Genomic DNA, 26,383 nt, shown 5'->3' with positions numbered 1-26,383 from the left:
AACTAGTCTGGTGGCCGCGGTAGCTTCAAGTTCCCTCGCGTAATTTTGTCTGGATTAAAGGAGGTGCCAAACCATCAGTCGCTGGAAATTCGGTGGTGTACCTGTATTGTCCTCAAACATTTCATTTCCAACACATCCAGCCTCCTCAGTACAACCCTATCTACAGCCCATGCCTCACAACCATATAATACTGTTGGAACTACTATTCCTTAAAACATTCTCATTTCTACTCCTCAAGACAATGTTCTCTCTTTCCACACATTCTTCACCGCTCCCAAAACCTTCGCTCCCTCCCCACCCTGTGACTCACTTCCACTTCCATGGTTTCATTCACTGCTAAGTTCACTCAAAGATATCTAAAACACATCACTTCCTCCAATTTTTCTCCATTCAAACTTACATCCCAATTAACTTGTCCCTCAACCCTGCTGTACCTAATAACCTTGCTCTTATTCACATTTACTCTCAACTTTCTCCTTTCAAACAATTTTCCAAACTCAGTCACCAAGTTCTGCAGTTTCCCCCTTGAATCAGCCACCAGGGCTGTACCACTGGCAAACAACAACTGATTCACTTCCCAGGTTCTCTCAACCTCAACAGATTGCATACATGCCCATCTCTCCAAAACTCTTGCATTTACCTCCCTAACCACACCATCCATAAACAAATTAAACAACCAAGGAGACATCATATACCCATGCCAAAGACTGACCTTCACTGGGAACCAGTCACTCTTCCTACCCATACACATGCCTTATGTCCTTGAAAAAACTTTTCACTGCTTTTAGCAGCTTACCTCCCACACCATATACTCTTAAGACCTTCCACAAAGCATCTCTATTAACTCTTTCATGAGCATTCTCTAGATCCGTAAATGACACATACAAATCCATCTGTTTTTCCAAATATTCCGCACACACATTCTTCAAAGCAATCACCTGATCCACACATCCTCTACTACTTCTGAAACCACAATGCTCCTCTGCAATCTGATGCTCTGTATATGCCTTCACCCTCTCGATCAATAAAATACATATATTCATCATACATATTTGCCATTTCCCGCTTTAGCAAGGTAGCGTCAAGAACAGAGAACCGAGCCTTTAAGAGAAAATCCTCACTTAGCCCCCTTCTCTGTAAGGGAGGATTTCCAGCCCCCTGCTCCCACCCATTTTAGTAGCCTTCTACTACATGCAGGTTATACGTCGGAAGGATTCTTTCTCCCCTATCCACACAGACATTTATATCTACTCATTTATCTATTCACTTATTCATTTTAAAATATCTGATCACCATTTCCTACATCAGTGAGGTACCGCCAGGAAACATATAAAGAATGGCACATCCACACATACAGACATATACATATATACATATTCGTATTTGCTTGCCTTCATCCATTCCTGGCACTACCCCGCCCCACAAGAAACAGCACTGCTACCCCCTGCTTCAGCGAGGTAGCACCAGGAAAAAAGACAAAAAGGCTGCATTCATTCACACTCAATGTCTTGCTGTCATGTGTAATGCACTGAGACCACAGCTCCCTATTCAAATCTAGGCCCCACAGACCTTACCATGGTTTACCCTAGACATTTCACATGCCCTGGTTCAGTCCATTGACAGGACATCAACCCCGGGATACCACATTGTTCCAATTCACTCTATTCCTTGCATGCCTCTCACCTTCCTGCACGTTCAAGCCCCAATCACTCAAAATTTTTTTCACTCCATCCTTCCACCTCCAATCTGATCTCCCACTTCTCCTTGTTCCCTTCACCTCTGACTTATACATCCTCTATGTCAACCTTTCCTCACTCATTCTCTCCATATGTCCAAACCATTTCAACACATCCTCTTCTGCTCTCTCAAACACACATTTTATTACCACACATCTCTCTTACCCTTTCATTACCACTCGATCAAACCAACTTACACCACATATTAATCTCAAACATTTCATTTCCACTACATCCACCCTCCTCTGTACAACCCAATCTATAGCCCATGCCTCGCAACCATCTAATATTATTGGAGCTACTATTCCTTCAAGCATACCCATTTTTGCTCTCCAAGATAACATACTCTCCATACATTCTTCATCACTCCCAGAACCTTGGCCTCTACCCCACTCTATGACACACTTCCAATACCATGGTTCCATTCACTGGTAAGTCCACTCCCAGATATCTAAAACACTTCACCTCTTCCAATTTTTCTCCATTCAAACTTACATCCCAATTAACTTGTCCCTCAACCCTGCTGAACCTAATACTCTTACTCTTATTCACATTTACTCTCAACTTTCTCCTTTCACACACTTATCCAAACTCAGTCATTAACTTCTGCAGTTTTTCCTCCGAATCAGCCAACAGTGCTGTCTCATCAGAGAACAACAACTTGTTTCCCAGGCCCTCTTATCCCCTACAGACAGCATACTCACCTCTCTCCAAAACTCGTACATTTACCTACCTAACCATCCCATCCACAAACAAATTAAACAACCATGGGGACATCAATCATCCCTGCTGAAGACCGACCTTCACTAGGAACCAATCACTCTCCTCTCTTCTTACTCGTATACATGCCTACATCCATATGTTGATCACATTAGTCGGTGGTGATAGCTATGAGGTTGAAATCGCAATTCAATAGTTGATAATTTTATCTAATATGTAATTTTTTCAATAAATGCAGCACTACATGTTTAACAGAGACAATCCACTTCATCAGGTGCAAACAATTCTTAAAGTCTTAAATCCCAACACCAACACAAAAATTCCATCTCCCCTCTGCCATTCTTGACTACACGATGGAGAAAAATTTTTGTATTATTCACTTATTCTTTTCAAATAATCTTTAACTATCTAATATGATTTTCAAGAAACATTAATATCAGATATAGAAAGTAAAACTTATTTCAGTGTTGAAAAGTAATACAGAAGGTCATCTACATAATTTTATTTTTGATGCCATAAGTGACCTTAATCTTTTCTATCTTTTAATCTACATCATATCAATTTCCAATATTCAATATTACTTTTAAGAAATGTTAATGCCAGATACACAGAATCAAACTTCTTTCACATACAAACAAAATGAAACTTTCAGCACTGACAAAGTAATACAAAAGTTCATTTAAAACTTTATTTTTTTGGTGGATAATTGATATTTTCTAGGATAAAGCCTGATAATCAACTACACTGTGAAAGCAAAAACAAAAGTCAAATCTCCTGGAACAGTTATCATGAGTTTTCACTTCCTCCAAGAACTGTGGATGATCAGTGTAAATAGTGGGTTTCATATGACCCCACACAGAGAAGTCAAGAAATGGTAAGTGTACTGAGGCTACTGGGTTCAGGTTTGAGCATTTCTTTATGAATGAACCAGCATACTACAAAGCAGTGGGTGTGGATGGTATTGCAGTGGAGTTTATCAAAAAAGGGGTGACTGTGTTGCTGATTGGTTGGTAAGAATATTCAATGCATGTATGGTTCACGGTGAAGTGCCTGAGGATTGGTGGAATGCATGCATAATGCCATTGTACAAAGGCAAAGGGGATAAAGGTGAATGTTCAAATTACAGAGGTACAAGTTTGTTGAGTATTCCTGGGAAATTATATGGGAGGGTATTGATTGAGAGGGTAAAGGCATGTACAGAGCATCAGACTAGGGAAGAGCAGTGTGGTTTCAGAAGTGGTAGAGGATGTGGGATCAGGTGTTTACTTTAAAGAATGTATGTGAGAAATACTTAGAAAAACATATGGATTTGTATGTAGCATTTATGGATCTGGAGAAGGCATATGATAGGGTTGATACAGATGCTTTATGGAAGGCATTAAGAATATATGGTGTGGGAGGTAAGTTGCTAGAAGCAGTGAAAAGTTTTTACCAAGGTTGTAAGGCATGTGTACGAGTAGGAAGAGAGGAAAGTGATTGGTTCCCAGTCAATGTCGGTTTGCAGCAGGGATGCATGATGTCTCCATGGTTGTTTGATTTGTTTATGGATGAGGTGGTTAGGGAGGTGAATGCAAGTTTTGGAGAGAGGGGCAAGTATGCAGTCTGTTGAGGATGAGAGGGCTTGGGAAGTGAGTCAGTTGTTTGCTGATTTGGGTGAGAAACTGCAGAAGTTGGTGACTGAGTTTGGTTAAAGTGTGTGAAAGAAGAAAGCTGAGAGTAAATGTGAATAAGAACAAGGTTATTAGGTTCAGTAGGGTTGAGGAACAAGTTAATTGGGAGGTAAGTTTGAATGGAGAAAAACTGGAGGAAGTGAAGTGTTTTTGATATCTGGGAGTGGATTCAGCAGTGGACGGAACCATGGAAACAGAAGTGAGTCACAGGGTGGGGGAGGGGGCAAAGGTTCTGGATGCATTGAAGAATGTGTGGAAGTCGAGAACATTATCTTGGAGAGCAAAAATGGGTACATTTGAAGGAAAAGTGGTTCCAACAATGTTGTATGGTTGTGAGGCATGGGCTATAGATAAGGTTGTGCAGAGGAGGGTGGATGTGTTGGAAAAGAAACATATGAGGACAATATGTGGCGTGAGGTCGTTTGATCGAGTAAGTAAAGAAAGTGTAAGAGAGATGTGTGATAATAAAAAGAGCGTGATTGAGAGAGCAGAGGAGGGTGTATTGAAATGGTTTGGTCACATGGAGAGAGTGAGTGAAGAAAGATTGACAAAGTGGATATATGCATCAAAGGTAGAGGGAACGAGGAGAAGCGGGAGACCAAACTGGAGGTGGAAGGATGGACATACAGGAGGGGTGAAAGGCGTGCAAGGAATAGAGTGAATTGGAACGATGTGGTATACTGGGGTCAATGTGCTGTCAATGGGTTGAACTAGGGCATGTGAAGCATCTGGGATAAACTATAGAGAGTTTTGTGGAACCTGGAAGTGGAAAGGGAGCTGTGGTTTCGGTGCATTACACATGACAGCTAGAGACTGTGAATGTATGTGGCTTTTTTGTCTTTTACTCGTGCTATCTCACTGAGGGGATGCTATTCTATGTGTGGCAGGCTGGCAATGGGAATAGATGACGGCAGCAAGTATGAATATGCACATGTATATATATATATATGTGTATGTATTCCGGGATAATGTTCTCGACTTCCACACATTTTTCAAGGCTCCCAAAATTTTCGCCCCCTCCCCCACCCTATGATCCACTTCCGCTTCCATGGTTCCATCCGCTGACAGATCCACTCCCAGATATCTAAAACACTTCACTTCCTCCAGCCTCTCACCATTCAAACTCACCTCCCAATTGACTTGACCCTCAACCCTACTGTACCTAATAACCTTGCTCTTATTCACATTTACTCTTAACTTTCTTCTTCCACACACTTTACCAAACTCCGTCACCAGCTTCTGCAGTTTCTCACATGAATCCGCCACCAGCGCTGTATCATCAGCGAACAACAACTGACTCACTTCCCAAGCTCTCTCATCCCCAACAGACTTCATACTTGCCCCTCTTTCCAAAACTCTTGCATTTACCTCCCTAACAACCCCATCCATAAACAAATTAAACAACCATGGAGACATCACACACCCCTGCCGCAAACCTACATTCACTGAGAACCAATCACTTTCCTCTCTTCCTACACGTACACATGCCTTACATCCTCGATAAAAACTTTTCACTGCTTCTAACAACTTGCCTCCCACACCATATATTCTTAATACCTTCCACAGAGCATCTCTATCAACTCTATCATATGCCTTCTCCAGATCCATAAATGCTACATACAAATCCATTTGCTTTTCTAAGTATTTCTCACATACATTCTTCAAAGCAAACACCTGATCCACACATCCTCTACCACTTCTGAAACCACACTGCTCTTCCCCAATCTGATGCTCTGTACATGCCTTCACCCTCTCAATCAATACCCTCCCATATAATTTACCAGGAATACTCAACAAACTTATACCTCTGTAATTTGAGCACTCACTCTTATCCCCTTTGCCTTTGTACAATGGCACTATGCAAGCATTCCGCCAATCCTCAGGCACCTCACCATGAGTCATACATACATTAAATAACCTTACCAACCAGTCAACAATACAGTCACCCCCTTTTTTAATAAATTCCACTGCAATACCATCCAAACCTGCTGCCTTGCCGGCTTTCATCTTCCGCAAAGCTTTTACTACCTCTTCTCTGTTTACCAAATCATTTTCCCTAACCCTCTCACTTTGCACACCACCTCGACCCAAACACCCTATATCTGCCACTCTGTCATCAGACACATTCAACAAACCTTCAAAATACTCATTCCATCTCCTTCTCACATCACCACTACTTGTTATCACCTCCCCATTTACGCCCTTCACTGAAGTTCCCATTTGCTCCCTTGTCTTACGCAAAAATGGGTATGTTTGAAGGAATAGTAGTTCCAACAATGTTGTATGGTTGCGAGGCGTGGGCTATGGATAGAGTTGTGCGTAGGAGGATGGATGTGCTGGAAATGAGATGTTTGAGGACAATGCGTGGTGTGAGGTGGTTTGATCGAGTAAGTAACGTAAGGGTAAGAGAGATGTGTGGAAATAAAAAGAGCGTGGTTGAGAGAGCAGAAGAGGGTGTTTTGAAATGGTTTGGGCACATGGAGAGAATGAGTGAGGAAAGATTGACCAAGAGGATATATGTGTCGGAGGTGGAGGGAACGAGGAGAAGAGGGAGACCAAATTGGAGGTGGAAAGATGGAGTGAAAAGGATTTTGTGTGATCGGGGCCTGAACATGCAGGAGGGTGAAAGGAGGGCAAGGAATAGAGTGAATTGGAGCGATGTGGTATACAGGGGTTGACGTGCTGTCAGTGGATTGAATCAAGGCATGTGAAGCGTCTGGGGTAAACCATGGAAAGCTGTGTAGGTATGTATATTTGCGTGTGTGGACGTGTGTATGTACATGTGTATGGGGGGGGGGGTTTGGGCCATTTCTTTCGTCTGTTTCCTTGCGCTACCTCGCAAACGCGGGAGACAGCGACAAAGTATAAAAAAAAAAAAAAAAAAATGTGTATGTATATGTATGTATACGTAGAAATGTATAGGTATGTATATGTGCGTGTGTGGGCGTTTATGCATATACGTGTTTGTGGGTGGGCTGGGCCATTCTTTCGTCTGTTTCCTTGCACTACCTCGCTGACGCGGGAGACAGCGATTAAGTATAATGAAAAAAAATAACTATAAGAAACAGAGTATCTCAACATGTTTCTGACTTTTGGGCCCCCTGTACATTAACTGATATCACACTCACATGGTACATGCAAATGACTCCTGGGATTGTCAGGTTACTCTATTCTGAACATGAAAGGATGCTTACATAACTAAACTCCATGTCTGTTAATATAATGGTAAGCACTCACCTGGACAACAGCCTTTGAGCCGCTTACTTCTAACACCTGTCCCTTTCGTTCTGTTCCATCAGCCAGGTGAAGGTTTACAATTTCAGCGAACTTAGGGAACTTTACATCATCAAGAATAACTAGTGGACCATTCACGCCCGTAACAGTCTTATAGCAGAGACGTGGTTGGGCAATGTAGTCCCGCTGCACAGCAGCCACATGCTCCAAGTGGCCAAGAGTAGTCATTTCTGCAAAAGAAAATGTTCACATGAAACCTATAAACACATGCTGATAAAAGTGGTCCAACCACTGCTATGGTCAAAAAATGCATTTAATATATGTGCACGAAGACTTAACTGGAATGGGTGCTGGAGTTAAATATCAAAAACAAACTGCAAAACATAAGTGAACATACTCCAATATTGCACACAATTTTCCATAATATAGATGAAGTCTTCACATTAGAGATTCATCAAATATCTTATCAGCTATTCTCTGATAAATTTGAAGCATTCCATGAAATAAGAGTGAGCCTGCTATAGTCCGAAAAGTCAGAAAGGCCCATCCATTTTCCATCATAATACAAAGTCCTAATCATGGTGGGCTTACTCTTACAGCCATGCAATTTCCTGTTTCTGAGGGTTGACAGACCAAATGTGCAAGCTTGAAGGTGTAGTTCTGCTATATGCTAAATGGTGAGCTCATCTGTCCGCAACTAATCAGCATCTTGGATGCAGTCTCATGTTTCCAACTGCCAAAAAGCATCAAATTTGCTGCTATAGTCCCACTCGGCAACATTGTGATGCTCAGACTCTTTTTTCCATAACTTTGCAGTTATAGTTAAAAATATGAGTGTTTCTTGTAGTGCAGCCAAGAGTATTCATCAAAAGTGAGTTCTACTGATAGTGATGAGCAGCCTTTTCTGTCTGACTACTCTTGGAAGAGGCAAAAGAACGCAGATAAATGGAAAAAGTCAAATCACATCAAAAAATAAACAATGGAGCTAGGTTCTGCAAAAGAAATATAGAAAATAAGTGAAGTGATCAGCTGAGAAAGTGCAGGACCTCAATGCCTTACTAATCTATGTGCCACTGCATCATAAGAAATCTTTAGTGGATCTCACTGCACTACAAGAGAGTGTTGATGACACTGCAGCTGTCAATGAGAAAATCTCACATGATGGCCTGCTAGTGTTAGTGTATAATTTTTATCCCCCACATCAAAAAATATTCCTAATGAATTAATGGAAAAGTTAAGGATCTTTTCCTGCACTGCCACTGTTCCTTCTTTCTTAACCTGCTATAATCATTCCCTCCATATCTGAGGCTAGTTCCTACACTATTATAAATTTCACAGGCAAAAAAAAAAAGTATTGTGGTAGAACAATACCCTGTTTCTTGGCTAATCAACTCCATTTCCCAATTTATGCTAACAGATAAATTGTTGGGGTCTATGTAGTTTCCATGATTATATCTCCTCTTTAGGTCTCATCTCACCTCTGCTCTTATAACTACTTCATTTACCACATACTATATAATCACTATCAAACTGGTGAATCATACAAAATATTCCCAATACCCATACTAGTATGTGTAAAGATATGGTCCAGTAATGACAGTGTATCAGTCCCTATTCATCCTAGAACATTCATTGACATGCTGGAAGAAAATTTTACAGTATACTCCTCCAATCTATCTCTTCGCAACTGAATCTTCCATCTTTGAGAAGTGTGCATTTTACTGCTCCCTGTACCATCATGAGTATTTCTTCAGGATCACTGCAATTTTTTCAGATTGTTGTATAACATCAACACCAATATGTATTTCTTTCCTGCAGTTAATGTTCCATGATGATATTTCATTTCATAAGAGGGGAACAGTTTTTGAACTTTATAATTCACTAGCTATTGGTGTTTGGGAGACTAATCAGGTGAAAGCACTATCTATCTATCTATATCTCTGATGCCTGTTCCCATCTGGAACTCCCTCAAAGGGGTGTCCACAGCAATAGTCTCCATAACTAGTGAACTACAGAGCTGCTTCTTAGCCTTTAGTGCCTAACCCTTAACAAGCCAATGGCAGAGGGCAACTCTAGTGCAATATATGCAGAGACTCCTACATATTCCTGCTGACTACTACCTGATGCTCCTGCCTAGTGTTCCTATCTACTACTTCTACCTAATGTTTCTACCTATTGCTCCTGCCTAAATGCTCCTACCTACTATCTCTTTCTACTGGTTCTACCATTTTGCCAAAAGGTAGGGCTAGTGCAGAGCGTTCACTGCAGGAAAATCCTGAATTACAAAGAATGAGCTAAGCGAGTTAAGAGTTGTTAAGTGTTATGTACGACACGGAGAGATTGTATGTTTGTGAACAAAGTGCCAGTAGTCCACATGTGGGTGAGACAGAGAGAAAAAGTTACCTGGGTCAGAGAAGTGCTAGTGAAGTGCTAGCTCACTATGCAACCATTACTAACCCTCCCAATACCTCAGCAGATAGTACTGCCTACCAATTACTACCTACTAATGAGAGCACTTACAGAAAATAATAATTTTTTCATTGACTGGTTTAAGAATCTTAATATTTCTAAATCAATTATTGTTCTCCTAGCTAATCTAAACACAACTCATGCATTGTGGAAGGCATGCACTATGTTCCCCAGTACATTCTAACTAATTATGGCATGTTTCATGGTTTTGTCACCTATGGTAAACTGCTAAATTACAGCAATGTTCCAAATCACAATCACCTAACCTAAGTAACTTCTAAGTAAATGGAGTCAATTGATATGGGTTTCTCCCAAATCCATGTTATGTGTGTTATGTCCCTAAATTGGAACATTACCTTCTTTTCCTCTATTTCTGTAAGTTGCTTCTTTGGTACCTATTGCAAAAGTATGATTTCACTCTGCAGTGAAAGTAGCTTTGGGAACTGGATACCTATGCTGTAAGCACTTTATAGAGTTTATCCTGATTACAGAAATACCTACATAGCATGATCTGGAGCATCATATCTAATGATGCAAACCGTTGGACTTTGTGAATCTATTTTATGGACTATTCTGGATAATGAAGAGAAGATTGCATTCAGTGTCAAGAGTGGAACATTAATCAATGCAGCTAAGACTTTGTATTCCCAAAGTTTGTTTGTTGAGAGAAAAACAAAAGTTGATCAAATACTAAATTCATGAAAATGTTCCCATCAGCATGCTTGTGATACAGGCAAAAGCCCAAAGCACATATGATGACTTGGCAGCAGAAGCAGCAGCTACAAAATTTTGTGCAGGTTCTGGTTGGTTCATATATTTCAGAAAATGCTACAAGTACCAAACATCACTATGACTGGTGAGGATGCTTCTGCTCATGTTACTGCTGCCAAAAATTTCCCAGTAACTCTCAAGACCATTATCGAGGAAAGCAGTTATTACCATAAGCAGATTTTCAACATGGATGAGACCAGATTATTTAAGAAGAGAATGCCTTGGAGGACATACATTTCCCATGAACAGAAGACTGCACCGGATTCAAATTATCATGGATCACCTCACATTGATTGTTGGGAGCAATGCAGAAGGTGACTGTATGCTTGAAAACTCCAACATCACCACCACCCTTGCCCAGTAACTCCACTCACCTCCTCCCTTTCCATCAGCACCAGCAAACACTTCAGGAACAGCAGTAAACACATGTCGTCATCTTATTTTATCCCTTTATTTACTAGTATGTGTATTATAACATTCTAAATTTCCTGGCACTTGTATACTGTAGTATTTTTGCTGGTATAATATATGGCATTGACATATAACAATGAAACTCCCCAAGCTCCACCATCTACATTACTTGATTTAGGCATTATTGATTTACTCAACCATTTTCAAGAACATGATTATCATGTAAATCAAAAGGAGCCTATATCTTATCCATCACTGGCTATGTGTTTTCTAGGTTTATAGTTTGCATTCTACTCTTATGAAGTTATTGTTATCACTGTGAAGAGTGATCTAAGAGTGGAGGATTTTCCTTTTCATCCTTAATTTCCATAATTATATATCAAATACCTTGTTAGAGGTAAGGATATGAGGGAATGGGAAAATGTGGGGGTAGATAACAATTTAGTAACATAAAAAAACAATAATTATATAAACAAAGATAACTTGCCTCTTTTAATGCTACAGATAAAATGTGGGGTCTACCATAGGTGTAATTCCATGATCAAAAACAAGCACCCAATTCAAACAGCACCATGGATCTTTTGGACAGGGGTAAACATAGTTCAGGGAGGTCTTTTATAAATGTCCTCATGCATACACAAAAATACAGCAGGACGTCACAGAAATCCCTTCTGTTCTACTTAACACATTTTGATGAAAGTAGCATCAAAAGATTTCATACACTCTCATCAGTTGATATCAGTCTTTTACACTCCTGATTTCCCTCTAATTCAAAGCTCTGCCCACTTCACAAGAACTTAAAATTGATGGAGTAGGAGGTGCTGAAAGTAAAATCCTACAATGTTGGAATCTAATGGTATAATTTTTCTTAAAATTCTTTAACTGCAATACATACATCTGCATTCTTAGAAATTACCCTATTACTTTAATCAAGCCGATACTTCGTAAAATACGGTTTCGGACATCAAACTGTTTGGAAGTTAAAATATTTTTTGATGGTTTTTGATATTCTGTACTATTCTGACTTTCATTTCTACCAAAATCACTACCTTCTGAGACGTCTCTCACTTTATCAAACAATAATGGGGGACACAAATTGGGAACCAGGGTTTTGGGTTACGAAAATGACATAGCGATTTGCAAATGAAATGAAGATCAGAATTGTTTAAAAGACATCAAAACCATCGGAAAAAAATTTCAACCAAACAAAGCCTAGCCTGGATGTCCGAAACAGTAATAATACCCAATACTATCCTGAATATCCTACTGTCGCCTTAATATCTTTCACTAAATATACGTGTTCCTTATCATGATCCCCATGTATTTCTGTAATCATACACTATATAAAACACATAAAGCACTGTTACTATTTCCTAAAGCTAGTTTCAATGATGAACTAAAACATACCTTAAGAGTACACATATACCAGGTTAAGTTTGGTATAAATCAGGTTGGAGTTTATACATTAATAAATTTGTTATTGCCAATGTAATTGGTACGAACGATCATCTACCAGTGTTTCAAACCGAGATTTACGTTCTTAGTTCAATGTTCTTCCCTTAAACCTGACCAAATCATCTAAATACATTTCCCACACAGCCTCCATATCCCTCACCACCACGACATAACCTTTACAGTATTCTCTGAATTTGACTCTATTAAACAAGTTCTGCACTTGAGGTCAAATGTCACCAAGTGACACCTTTATTCTAGCAATAATTTCTGTGGTTTTTCATCACACAATTGTATTTGGTTTCTCCCATGCTAATCTACTATGAAGGGAGGATGAACAAACTGACAGCAGTACCTATAATGATTTAGTCCCTGTGGCTGCTCGTTATATATCACCTGCTACCTACACATTAAACAACGAACATATAACTGCGTTTTGAAGGTATAACAGAACAAATCATCAGCTATGCTTACTTTACCCAGCTACCGTCCTGAAAACTTTACGAGCGGCGTCTGCGCTTGTGTCATATGATGTCAGCTGATCAATGGTCACGGGTTCCGTGTTGGGATCGAAGCACTCGGCTCAGGCGGCTGGATCTTCGATCCCAGCCGCGCCAAATTTGAATAACCTTAATAATCTCACAAAGTATTAGAATAAATGCCATTACAGTTTTTCACAGCTCTCAAATTAAGATTTATATATATATAATACATGAAACTGAACGATTGACAGCAGATTATAAGTGCTGTGTACTATCAAAGATTTCGGAAATCGAGGAACTCCATGTCCAACTCCATCAACTTTATCATTTGGTGATTTATGAGGCAGGTTTTGCATCTATACTTCCGACTCTCTCTTACCACTGCCACTGGACGGCTGGAAGTGCTGTCATCACAATATAGCATAATGGTATTGGTAATAAGTGAAGGAAAGTGTTAGAATAAACATGTTGGCATTTGCCCTACAAACTGAGCTGTCTGCCATACTTATAACTCAAGCTTGCATTAACCATAGCCACAGACATTTGAATCATCTGTTATTCTTCATCCTCGATACTTGGCAAATGAAACATGTTAAACATGTAAAAAATTCAATAGTCTACAAGACGTCATTGCCATATCAATCCTAGTATGTGCCATACTTCCCAATACTCTCGGCGTTTTGGTCTTTCTGGTGAAGTTACTCACGTGTTGTAAAGTTTGTGGTCAGAGATATTGATACAAATTAGAACATCATCTTTTACTGAGAGAATGTAGAACGTTTTAGGAATATGTCTATGCAAACCCAGTATGAAATAGCAAAAAAAGACCTTATTGATAATAATGAGATACATGAAATTTCGAAGTTTTATCCACTTTTGCATCTGGTATATAAATTTACGAAATGGAAGACAAAGCTTATGTAATTAAACACATTTTAATAATCTAATATATAATCACCAACACATTTGGGTCTGATAAAGACCATTTATGACCTTTATAATCCTAGTACGCTACGTCTGGCAGCGCGAACAAGGCACACAATAAACTAGCAGCTGACAGCAACAAACATTAAAATCTTCCTCAGATGATAATGTTTTCGGGTCTTGATATTTCTGGATGTTTGTATGGATTTTTTGGTTCGGTAGGTGACCCATTAGCGATGTGAAGAAGGACTGATATTTTGTGTGGGGAGAGTGTGGGTTAGGTTACGATTTCCAATTCCTTAACACAAGTAATTCTAGTAATATTTTTTTTTTCTATTTCATTTTTCCTGGGTAACTGTCCTAGCTTTCTCTACGGTTAGGATTATGTACTGTTAGTTACAGCAAAAACTTCGATGTCTTGATATTCCTTGAGCTCCACGTTATTCCCTTTCCAGCATCCACTCCCCCGCCTAATTTCTTTCAGTCTTGTAGTTTACCACTGAGTTCAGGAGCAAACATATGAAAACTGATTCAAATTTGTCAGGGACACGTTCAACTTACACTTTAAATTCGTTGCTGCTCGTTGAATCAACAACGAACAATGGAAAACTGTTCCAAACATTCACAACTCTGTAACAACAACTACCAGTTCTTAACGAGAGTGATAACTTTAAGAATAACTACCAGTTCTTAACGATAGTGATAACTTTAAGAATAACTACCAGTTCTTAACGATAGTGATAACTTTAAGAATAACTACCAGTTCTTAACGAGTGATAACTTTAAGAATAACTACCAGTTCTTAACGATAGTGATAACTTTAAGAATAACTACCAGTTCTTAACGATAGTGATAACTTTAAGAAGAACTACCAGTTCTTAACGAGAGTGATAACTTTAAGAATAACTACCAGTTCTTAACGAGAGTGATAACTTTAAGAATAACTACCAGTTCTTAACGAGAGTGATAACTTTAAGAATAACTACCAGTTCTTAACCAGAGTGATAACTTTAAGAATAACTACCAGTTCTTAACGATAGTGATAACTTTAAGAATAACTACCAGTTCTTAACGAGTGATAACTTTAAGAATAACTACCAGTTCTTAACGATAGTGATAACTTTAAGAATAACTACCAGTTCTTAACGAGAGTGATAACTTTAAGAAGAACTACCAGTTCTTAACGAGAGTGATAACTTTAAGAATAACTACCAGTTCTTAACGAGAGTGATAACTTTAAGAATAACTACCAGTTCTTAACGAGAGTGATAACTTTAAGAATAACTACCAGTTCTTAACGATAGTGATAACTTTAAGAATAACTACCAGTTCTTAACGAGTGATAACTTTAAGAATAACTACCAGTTCTTAACGAGAGTGATAACTTTAAGAATAACTACCAGTTCTTAACGAGTGATAACTTTAAGAATAACTACCAGTTCTTAACGAGAGTGATAACTTTAAGAACAACTACCAGTTCTTAACGATAGTGCTAACTTTAAGAATAACTACCAGTTCTTAACGAGTGATAACTTTAAGAATAACTACCAGTTCTTAACGAGAGTGATAACTCTAAGAATAACTACCAGTTCTTAACGAGTGACAACTTTAAGAATAACTACCAGTTCTTAACGAGAGTGATAACTCTAAGAATAACTACCAGTTCTTAACGAGTGATAACTTTAAGAATAACTACCAGTTCTTAACGATAGTGATAACTTTAAGAATAACTACCAGTTCTTAACGAGTGATAACTTTAAGAATAACTACCAGTTCTTAACGAGTGATAACTCTAAGAATAACTACCAGTTCTTAACGAGTGATAACTTTAAGAATAACTACCAGTTCTTAACGAGAGTGATAACTTTAAGAATAACTACCAGTTCTTAACGAGTGATAACTTTAAGAATAACTACCAGTTCTTAACGATAGTGATAACTTTAAAAATAACTACCAGTTCTTAACGAGTAATAACTTTAAGAATAACTACCAGTTCTTAACGATAGTGATAACTTTAAGAATAACTACCAGTTCTTAACGAGTGATAACTTTAAGAATAACTACCAGTTCTTAACGAGAGTGATAACTCTAAGAATAACTACCAGTTCTTAACGAGTGATAACTTTAAGAATAACTACCAGTTCTTAACGAGAGTGATAACTTTAAGAATAACTGCCAGTTCTTAACGAGAGTGATAACTCTAAGAATAACTACCAGTTCTTAACGAGAGTGATAACTTTAAGAAGAACTACCAGTTCTTAACGAGAGTGATATCTTTAAGAATAACTACCAGTTCTTGACGAGTGATAACTTGAAGAATAACTACCAGTTCTTAACGAGAGTGATAACTTTAAGAATATTCTACTGTGTTCTCTTGTTTTGCTGTTAGTTTCAGCTGTCAAGAATCTGTCGCAAGGTACGTCTTCCAGTCCTCAGATCAACTTATAGATATATATCGTGTCTCCTTAATATCGTCTACGAGCCAAATAGGGCAGATTTCTGATTATATCTATCATTATCAGCCATAACCCACTCCAAAACTAATGTAATGGATTCAGCCTCAGCAACATCTTTCTCACTCATGCTCGTCTCCTCGACCCAAAACCACCTAGTAAGATTTAGATGTGTTCAAATATTCATAAGGGCGCTTCTTAATTCTCTTATGTATCCACAAAAGGTTAAGTAACCATCTAAGACCTAAGTCTGCAATTATGCCATTCGAAAACAAAACTGCTTTTATTACATTTGAAAACGAATCAGTCCCCTAATATTTTCATCTGAAATATCCCAAGCCCGTATTAGTTCATTCACTATTTATTCTCTCTTCGCCATATGTCACCTGTACTACTATATATCTTCTTGACTAACCTGATATATATCACACGTTCAGCATGACCTCGCTATCGAAAAGGAATTCACCCAGGTGACTTGTGTTAAGTTTTAATGTCACACCTTTACTCTTCGTTCTTCTTAATTCCAACTGTACTTCGCAACTTCTCTCTCTTCCGCTCTCATTTTTTACCACTCTCGACCTAAATTCTTTGGGGTTTCAGAGCTACACATCCTCGGTGCAAGCTTCGTGCCATAACTCCACTTTTAATTTCAGTTTTTCTACAATCATCCTCTCTCGAATTCACTCCCAAATATTCAGACATCCACAACTTTCAGTGCTTCACCATGAAAAACTAATCTCACAGTCTGACTCTTCCATTTCAAAACAATAGCAAATTTTATTCCATTTCATTTTCAGAATCCTCCTCCATGCAGGTTCGAACCGGCCCACCATTATGTATAACTTTTCCAATGGTTTAACTAACTACAAACGGTGCATCACACTTTCTCTCTTTGGATATGTGCAAGTACTCTACGCATTCTCCTCCCTTCCTAAATCCACCTTGTTCCTCACCAATTAATCCTTTGGACACAATCAGTCACTATCCTGCCACAGACTTAGCCACCAATGCTAACGAGACATTCCTCTTGATTCCCACAGCCACTTGTACTCGCCTCTTCTGCACGAGTGGAACAATTACTGTTTTCATCCAACCATCAGGCACGTGACTGCTCTCTCATTCTTCCATTAACACTCTTCAGATCCATTCCACAGCAGCTTCACCTCCCATTCTTCACTATCTCGCTCACAACTTCTCTTGCAAAGAAATGATGCAACATGAGCTATTCCTCCATCATTATGGGTTTACCCTGTTGCTTTTTACCAGATTGCTCTGAGAATGACTTTATGCTTATTATACACTGGTACATTTATACTTTCTGCACATGATAAGGAATCGTCTAGCAAGCTTCCTCACGTTATAATCTCTGCTCTGTTTCATACAATTAAATCTGGTCCACTCCCGGCTCGTCATATTTTTGATAACTGGCATGTCACGAATTAAAGGAAGTCGCAGTCATAGTTACGTGAGATGGACGAAAAAGATCTCCCCAGGTGTCTGTATACTGCCTCCATGAGAGCTGCAGCCCAGGAACACGGCTTGGCTTGCAGCTGGTTTTTTCCTCTTTCTAAATCCCACTTGATCCCATTTCAAATATGAAGCGAAAACCCTCGTCATCGTTACATATTGTGTACACTTCATACATTTTCATTGTTTACGAGTCTGTTGGTGTCCTAACCTAGGATCTTTTAAAGTAAGGTCTTTAAAAACTCAGAGCACGGCTTTGAAACCTCATCTCCATCTTTTTTTTTCTATACATATAATAAATTCAACATAATCCTGTTTTAAATGTGAAGCGAAAACTCTCGCTTCTCAACTCGTCATCGAAACGTAATAATCTACAGGCGTTTTGCATGAGTTAGTTGCTGCTCCAGACTAGGCTGTTCTCTTCAGTAAGTTCTTAAAATAAAGGAAAACAGAAAAAGAATCGCTAAGAACGCTAAGCTCATCATCGAGGTTTACCCTGCGACTTACTCATGTCTGAGTCTTTACAGTAGAAAGGTTATGATAAGAAGGAAGAGTATTTCACAACTTCCCTGTTTGAGTTAAAAACAAAGGTATCGTAAGGGTCATTCCTGGTGTTCCTGGTTTCCACAAACAAATTACGAATAAGCAACAGCTAAGCAAGTGCCGCCGGTCCTGACCCTCGCGGCTTGACTACACACAAACACCTCACGAGAATAGTCGCCGTAATAAAGCCTGCAGAACAGAACAAAATTGTTACGGCATACGGAGAGACAATGGTTAAACGGAAGTGATGGTTAGTGTTAACAATATGGAAGACTTTATATAATTCGGGCTGAGAAAGAGGTGGAAGAAACCCCAAAATTGCACTTCATTCGTGGACGAGAGAGACCCCGGTACATGTGGAATAGAAGCTCATGAAATAAATAGTTTCGAAGAATATACAGGAACTTCAGCTTTTGGAAAGCGGGTTTTATATTAATTTTATGGCCCTCTAGAATAAAGTGGATGACAAAGGTATGGCCATGTCGGTGCTATTGCGGGGTTGTACAGTGGTGATTTGCAGTCTAATGGCGCGCAGTTCATAAAACTTTGAATTTGGCGCTTAATGTTTTCCGCGTTTTTCTCTATCCCAACCTCTGAACTAATTTTTCTAATTTGTCTCTAAACAAACCACTTCTCATCTAGATTACAGTACATCCATCATACAATGATTTTTCTTTATTTACTGAACATATTATCCAATAGAACAATGGCATCCAATCCATCACACCAACCTTGTACTATGGCATTATTAGATGTCAAGCAACTGGTCCCTTTTCTTACGTATTTCCAGCTAAGTTCAGTCACGAGCTGATAGCCATGAAATATAGCATATACACTGCTCGAAGCCTGTCTCGCCCTCTGGCCACCACATTGTGTACCTAGTCATATATATATATATATATATATATATATATATATATATATATATATATATATATATATATATATATATATATATATATATGTAAGGCATGTGTACGTGTAGGAAGAGAGGAAAGTGATTGGTTCTCAGTAAATGTAGGTTTGCGGCAGGGGTGTGTGATGTCTCCATGGTTGTTTAATTTGTTTATGGATGGGGTTGTTAGGGAGGTAAATGCAAGAGTTTTGGAAAGAGGGGCAAGTATGAAGTCTGTTGGGGATGAGAGAGCTTGGGAAGTGAGTCAGTTGTTGTTCGCTGATGATACAGCGCTGGTGGCTGATTCATGTGAGAAACTGCAGAAGCTGGTGACTGAGTTTGGTAAAGTGTGTGGAAGAAGAAAGTTAAGAGTAAATGTGAATAAGAGCAAGGTTATTAGGTACAGTAGGGTTGAGGGTCAAGTCAATTGGGAGGTGAGTTTGAATGGAGAAAAACTGGAGGAAGTGAAGTGTTTTAGATATCTGGGAGTGGATCTGGCAGCGGATGGAACCATGGAAGCGGAAGTGGATCATAGGGTGGGGGAGGGGGCGAAAATTCTGGGGGCCTTGAAGAATGTGTGGAAGTCGAGAACATTATCTCGGAAAGCAAAAATGGGTATGTTTGAAGGAATAGTGGTTCCAACAATGTTGTATGGTTGCGAGGCGTGGGCTATGGATAGAGTTGTGCGCAGAGGATGGATGTGCTGGAAATGAGATGTTTGAGGACAATGTGTGGTGTGAGGTGGTTTGATCGAGTGAGTAACGTAAGGGTAAGAGAGATGTGTGGAAATAAAAGGAGCGTGGTTGAGAGAGCAGAAGAGGGTGTTTTGAAGTGGTTTGGGCACATGGAGAGGATGAGTGAGGAAAGATTGACCAAGAGGATATATGTGTCAGTGGTGGAGGGAGCAAGGAGAAGAGGGAGACCAAATTGGAGGTGGAAAGATGGAGTGAAAAAGATTTTGTGTGATCGGGGCCTGAACATGCAGGAGGGTGAAAGGAGGGCAAGGAATAGAGTGAATTGGAGCGATGTGGTATACCGGGGTTGACGTGCTGTCAGTGGATTGAATCAAGGCATGTGAAGCGTCTGGGGTAAACCATGGAAAGCTGTGTAGGTATGTATATTTGCGTGTGTGGACGTATGTATATACATGTATATATGTATATACATGTGTATGTTTTTCTCCATTCAAACTCAAATCCCAATTGACTTGACCCTCAACCCTACTGTACCTAATAACCTTGCTTTTATTCACATTTACTCTTAACTTTCTTCTTCCACACACTTTTCCAAACTCAGTCACCAGCTTCTGCAGTTCCTCACATGAATCAGCCACCAGCGCTGTATCATCAGCGAACAACAACTGTCTCACTTCCCAAGCTCTCTCATCCCCAACAGACTTCATACTTGCCCCTCTTTCCAAAACTCTTGCATTTACCTCCCTAACAACCCCATCCATAAACAAATTAAACAACCATGGAGACATCACACACCCCTGCCGCAAACCTACATTCACTGAGAACCAATCACTTTCCTCTCTTCCTACACGTACACATGCCTTACATCCTCGATAAAAACTTTTCACTGCTTCTAACAAATTTCCTCCCACACCATATATTCTTAATACCTTCCACAGAGCATCTCTATCAACTCTATCATATGCCTTCTCCAGATCCATAAATGCTACATACAAATCCATTTGCTTTTCTAAGTATTTCTCACATACATTCTTCAAAGCAAACACCTGATCCACACATCCTCTACCACTTCTGAAACCACACTGCTCTTCCCCAATCTGATGCTCTGTACATGCCTTCACCCTCTCAATCAATACCCTCCCATATAATTTACCAGGAATACTCAACAAACTTATACCTCTGTAATTTGAGCACTCACTCTTATCCCCTTTGCCTTTGTACAATGGCACTATGCACGCATTCCGCCAATCCTCAGGCACCTCACCATGAGTCATACATACATTAAATAACCTTACCAACCAGTCAACAATACAGTCACCCCCTTTTTTAATATATATAATATATATATATATATATATATATATATATATATATATATATATATATATATATATATGTTATACCGGGGTCGACGTGCTGTCAATGGACTGAACCAGGGAATTTGAAGCGTCTGGGGTAAACCATGGAAAGGTCTGTGGGTCCTGGATGTGGATAAGGAGTTGTGGTTTCGGTGCATTACACATGGCAGCCATAGACTGATTGTGAACGAATATTGCCTTTTTCGTATGTTTTCCTGGCGCTACCTCGCTGAAGCGGGGGATAGCGATGCTGTTTCCTGTGGGGCGGGTAGTGCCAGGAATGGATGAAGGCAAGCAGGTGACCTCTCTCACATACTTCTCAATACATCCAGGGCTTCTGCACCCTGACCCACTCTATGGTTCACTTTATCTTCCATAATTCCTTTCGCAGTCATGTACCCTCTCCAGTATCTAAAACACTCCATGGCACCCAGATTCACTCCATTCAGACGACCCTCTCTCTCTCTCCCTTTACCTTACTTTTATTCACATTAACTCTCAACTTCCACTCTCTCTCAAGCTTAGACATCAGCTCCTGAAGTTTATCCCTTAAGTCGGCCAACAGAGCCCTGTCACTGCAAACGAGCTGATTCAGCTACCAGGTTCCCCCATCTCCCAACTGACTGAAAATCTGTCACTCTTCAAAACCCTAACACTTACCTCTCATAATCCCATTCATCAGTGGGTTAAACAGCCACGGTGACATTACACATTCTTGATGAAACATAGTATTTTCACTTGGAACCATTCACCCTTCTCTCTTTCTCCTTGTATGAATGCTTTACTTTCTTGGTGGAAACCCCTTACTAACTCTTGTAAGTTTCAACCTACACCATATATTTTGAGCACCTTTCACAAAGCATCTCCATCAACACTATCATATGCTTTCTCCAGATCTCTTTTTCTTAGTATTTCTCAAAGAAAACACCTGATACACACACTTCCAATCCGATACTCTTTGTATGTCACCACCCTTTCAGTCACCATTCTCCCTTACAACTTACCATGTATACTCAAACTTGTACCTCTGTAATTCAAACATTCACTTTTTAACCCCAATCACTCCATTACCAAACTACACATAGACCTCACTCAACATATCTTTGATGGCTTCAACCCCCTTCCCCCAGACACACACACACACTCACACACATATACGCAGTGGCAACAGACATCAAAGCTACTGACAGCATCCCTTAACATACTCCCACACAAAAGATACTCAACACCATCCTCCACAACTATCACAAAAATGTTTATCCATCTTCACAGATAGTCACACACAGGTTTCACAGGAGAGTTCTCCAGAGAAAATTTCCTTCTCCAACTCTTTAATATCTTCCTACATGACTTCACAACACAAAACAACCTTACAATTACATTAGAGCACCCTAACACACACAAAGCAACTACAAACATACAACATTGCATTGCACACTTGCAGCATTACCCTTCTAATAACAGAATGTCTGCATCTCCATAGAAGTCTTTAGTCACTTTTGGCCCTAAACAGACATGAATCCAACCTGCACCATCCTGTCACCATGAATTGCCCATAGCTCCTATTCATCAAAACACCAACTCTTCTAGGCATCAAATGCAACATACTCGACATTCACTCCCATGCCAAAAAATAAAAAAGCAAAAATATAAATACCCTTAAAACACTTAAACTGGCATCATAGCTGGGAAAATCCCTTAGAATCCTGTACAAACAATTCATCCACTCCATCCAAAACTCTGTCTCACCTGAAAGGCCATCCTTCCTATCAAGTACAGATATAAAAAATTGGCAAATCACACAAAACAGAGCATTCCAAAACATGACTGGAGCAACCACAAACACCCAACCCTACACAATGAAATAAGAGATCCTCCCAATATGCTTGACATTCCATCCTCTACAATGGCACTTGAGTCTTCCAATCCAAATTACTCAAAAACCATCAACCAATTCAAAAGTAGAAATAAAAATCCTCTCCCTACTTCAAACTTCAGTAACACAAATCACAGATCTCTCTGCCCCAAACAAGCATAACATGGACAAAAACATATATAACTGTAACCCAACAATCACTAAACAACCATTCTTCCAACCAGTTCCTAAACACCACCCCATCTGACATCTGATATATGCTATATATCTATCTGTGTCTCTGATGCCTGTTCCCTTTGGGAACTCCCCTTAAGGGGTGGCCATGTCAAAAGAGTCTCCACTTATCCCTATCCTTACATGCCTCCCTTGCATACATAATTACATACATTCTTCCTCTGTTTCTCTCCCTCCAGTATTCCTCCACCCTTGTTTGCCATGTCACAGGTGGTCTTCCACTCACACCAATTCCTTTAATTGTACTATTATACACTCTACTTGTAAACTCCTAGTCTTGTGTTCTTTCCACAGGCCCAAACCAACCCAAAATATTACATTTCACCTATTCTGCCACTCCACAATTCATTCCCTTTGCATTCCTTATCATACCATTCACCCTTTCATTTCTTTCTTCATCCCATCTAGTCACACCACATGCTCTTCTCAAATAGCTCATATTCAGCCTAGATTCTTGACCTGTGCTTCATTCTACATCCCTGTTTCGGCTACATATGTCAAGGTTGGGAGGACTATGCTGTCCCTTAATCCTTTCTTCACTTTCATGCTTTCAGCTCTTCCCTTCATTATTCTATTAAGGGACCCAATGACTCTTCTACCCTGTACTGCTCTCTCCTTCCCTATCACCACACTAAAGACAGCTCCCAGATACATAAATTCCCTCACTTCTTCCAGTCTTTTTCCCCTCTATCCACAGCACAATTTAGTACACTTTCTCCTTTCACTCTGTATGGTTTTACGAAATCTATACTTTCACTCCATTTCCTTTCAAACAGCATTACTTACTTTTACTTGCATTTACCTTCTATCTCCTCTGCTTACATACATCATACAACACTTACAACCTTCTGCAGCTCCTCTTCACTCTCAGCTAACAACACAGTATCATATGCAAACAAGTTTGCCCAAGCCACCATATCTCATTGCCATAGTCCATCTCTGCACCCCATAACTTTTGCTCAGCTCTACATCCATTCTTACACATGCATTTGCTCCTCTATAGAGAGCTTTTACACCATCCTACAGTTTCCCCCTATACCATATATTCTTAACCCACAAAATATTCCACTCAACTCTGTCACACACTTTCTGCAGATCCATAAAAGCTTCTTACCTTTTGCTAAATACTTTTCCACAGTCATCTTTACTACAAAAATCTGATCTACACATCCCCTACCTTTCTTAAAAAACCCCTAGCTCTTCACTTATTCTGCATTCAATCACTTCCATCACTCCATTAATCAGAATTCTTGCATAAACTCTTCCTGGTATACTTACCAGACTTATTCCCCTATAATTGCTACTTACATCCTTTGCACCTTTTCCTTTGAATAAAGAAACAATAATAGCCTTCACCCAATCCTCAGGCACAACCTTCTGTTTTCATGTTAAATTACACATAAGATACATCCACTCTATCACACTTTCTCCTCCATATTTCAGCATTTCAGCCATAATCCCATCCACTCCAGGTGCCTTTCCTACCTTGAGCCTCATAATTACCCCTCTTACCTCCCTCTTTGCTATAGGCCTTTGGACTTGTATTCTCTTCCTTCTCACCTTCATACTTATGCATGTAACAACTGTTGCCTCTCCTCCCACATTCATCAGTTCTTCAAAATACTCTTTCCATCTTCCTTTCACTTCCTTCTTTTGAGTCAGCAATTCCCCTTCCTTACCTCTCACATCAATATCTTTCCTTTTTCACCTCCTTCTAGTGTAGTTTCTTATCCCAAAACTTCTCACTTAACTTTCTTCCAAAATCTTTATCTCCTCTTTCTTTACTTTCCTCTTATCAGCTTCTTAACATTCTGCTTACATATTTTGTATTCTTCCCTCTTCCTTTACTGAACTTCCACTGGTACATTCCTGTTGAGTAAGCTACTATATGCCTTTTCCTTCTCTTCCATAGCATTTCTAATCTCTTCTGTCCTCCATACATTGCCCTTTTTATTCCTGTATCCAACTACTGATTCTACAACCTTTACTACTATTTCTCTAAACATTGTAAACACCTCATTCACATGTGACTGCATTCCTACATTCACTGCACTTCCATTTAAGCTTTCAGTTACCTTCCTTTCATCCTCCTCCCTGTATTTTTCCTGATTCTCTTCTCGCTTGCCAACATTTTTACCTCTCCATTCTTCCTTACACCATACCTCCATTTCCCTGATCCTCATCCACACAACAACTGCAAAATGGTTGGAGTCTTCAAAGAATCCTCTCATAACTCTAGCATCCAGCACAGCCTTTCTCATTCTTTCATCCATTGCCACAGAGTCAATCAAAGGCTTTTGCTCTTCTCTTCCATCATTCCACATCCATGTACATATGAGGATCATGTGCTAAAAAAGGTGTTTGCAAGGAATAAACCCCTCTCAGCACAAATATCCACAAGATAGCTTCCATTCTCATTCACTTGAGGCAACTATCTCACCAATTCCATCACATCCTGATTTCATATTCATATCACCCAAAATGACCATGTTTCTCTCATTCTCAAATCTGTTTTTACAGTCATTCAAATTCCTCCAGAAAAGCTTCATTTCATCCTTATCTCGTATAGTCTTCATATTCACAGGCACATATACACATACCCATGCATATTTCACAATCCCCAATCTCTCCTTTCGCCCACACTATTCTTGATCGATTCCATTCATGCTCTATATTACTTTCCCATACTCTTGGTGATAACAGAATTGCATATCCTTCTTTTCTTCTTCCCAGATATTTTTACTCATTCCCATTCATATTACACCTCCTTCCAAGCCCTCCCATGCCTTGCATTCATTTCCATTTTCACTCCACACATCCTGCCCAAGGATATGGGTTTCCCCAATCCCTAGTATATCCATGCTACAGTTTTCAAATCTCTCCATAATCTCCCTCCTTTCATTCTCTCTAGTCATCCCATTCACATTCAGAACCATCCCCCTAAATTGCTTTTTATTCTTAATCCTCAGCATCAATAGTAAATTCTGGTGCTG

At 39.5% G+C, this 26,383-nt stretch overlaps 1 protein-coding gene across 1 annotated transcript in view; it reads right to left on the bottom strand.

Moving 5' to 3' along the window:
• The window catches only part of Vha55 (V-type proton ATPase subunit Vha55), a 64,196-nt gene extending 51,145 nt beyond the window's left edge, over nucleotides 1–13,051 (bottom strand). Inside the window, exons 1-2 of the mRNA XM_071665751.1 lie at nucleotides 12,938–13,051; nucleotides 7,364–7,590 (exon numbers count right to left, since the gene is read on the bottom strand). Of these exons, the coding sequence (XP_071521852.1) occupies nucleotides 7,364–7,588 (225 nt within the window). The 5' untranslated portion in view covers nucleotides 7,589–7,590; nucleotides 12,938–13,051. The remainder of the gene's footprint in view (nucleotides 1–7,363; nucleotides 7,591–12,937) is intronic.
• Nucleotides 13,052–26,383: the final 13,332 nt, after the last annotated feature.

Source organism: Panulirus ornatus, chromosome 10 (assembly GCF_036320965.1).
Source record: "Panulirus ornatus isolate Po-2019 chromosome 10, ASM3632096v1, whole genome shotgun sequence".
NCBI lineage: Eukaryota > Metazoa > Arthropoda > Malacostraca > Decapoda > Palinuridae > Panulirus > Panulirus ornatus.
The sequence above is the reverse complement of the archived record's forward strand: the minus strand, read 5'-3'. Positions and strand labels throughout refer to the sequence as shown.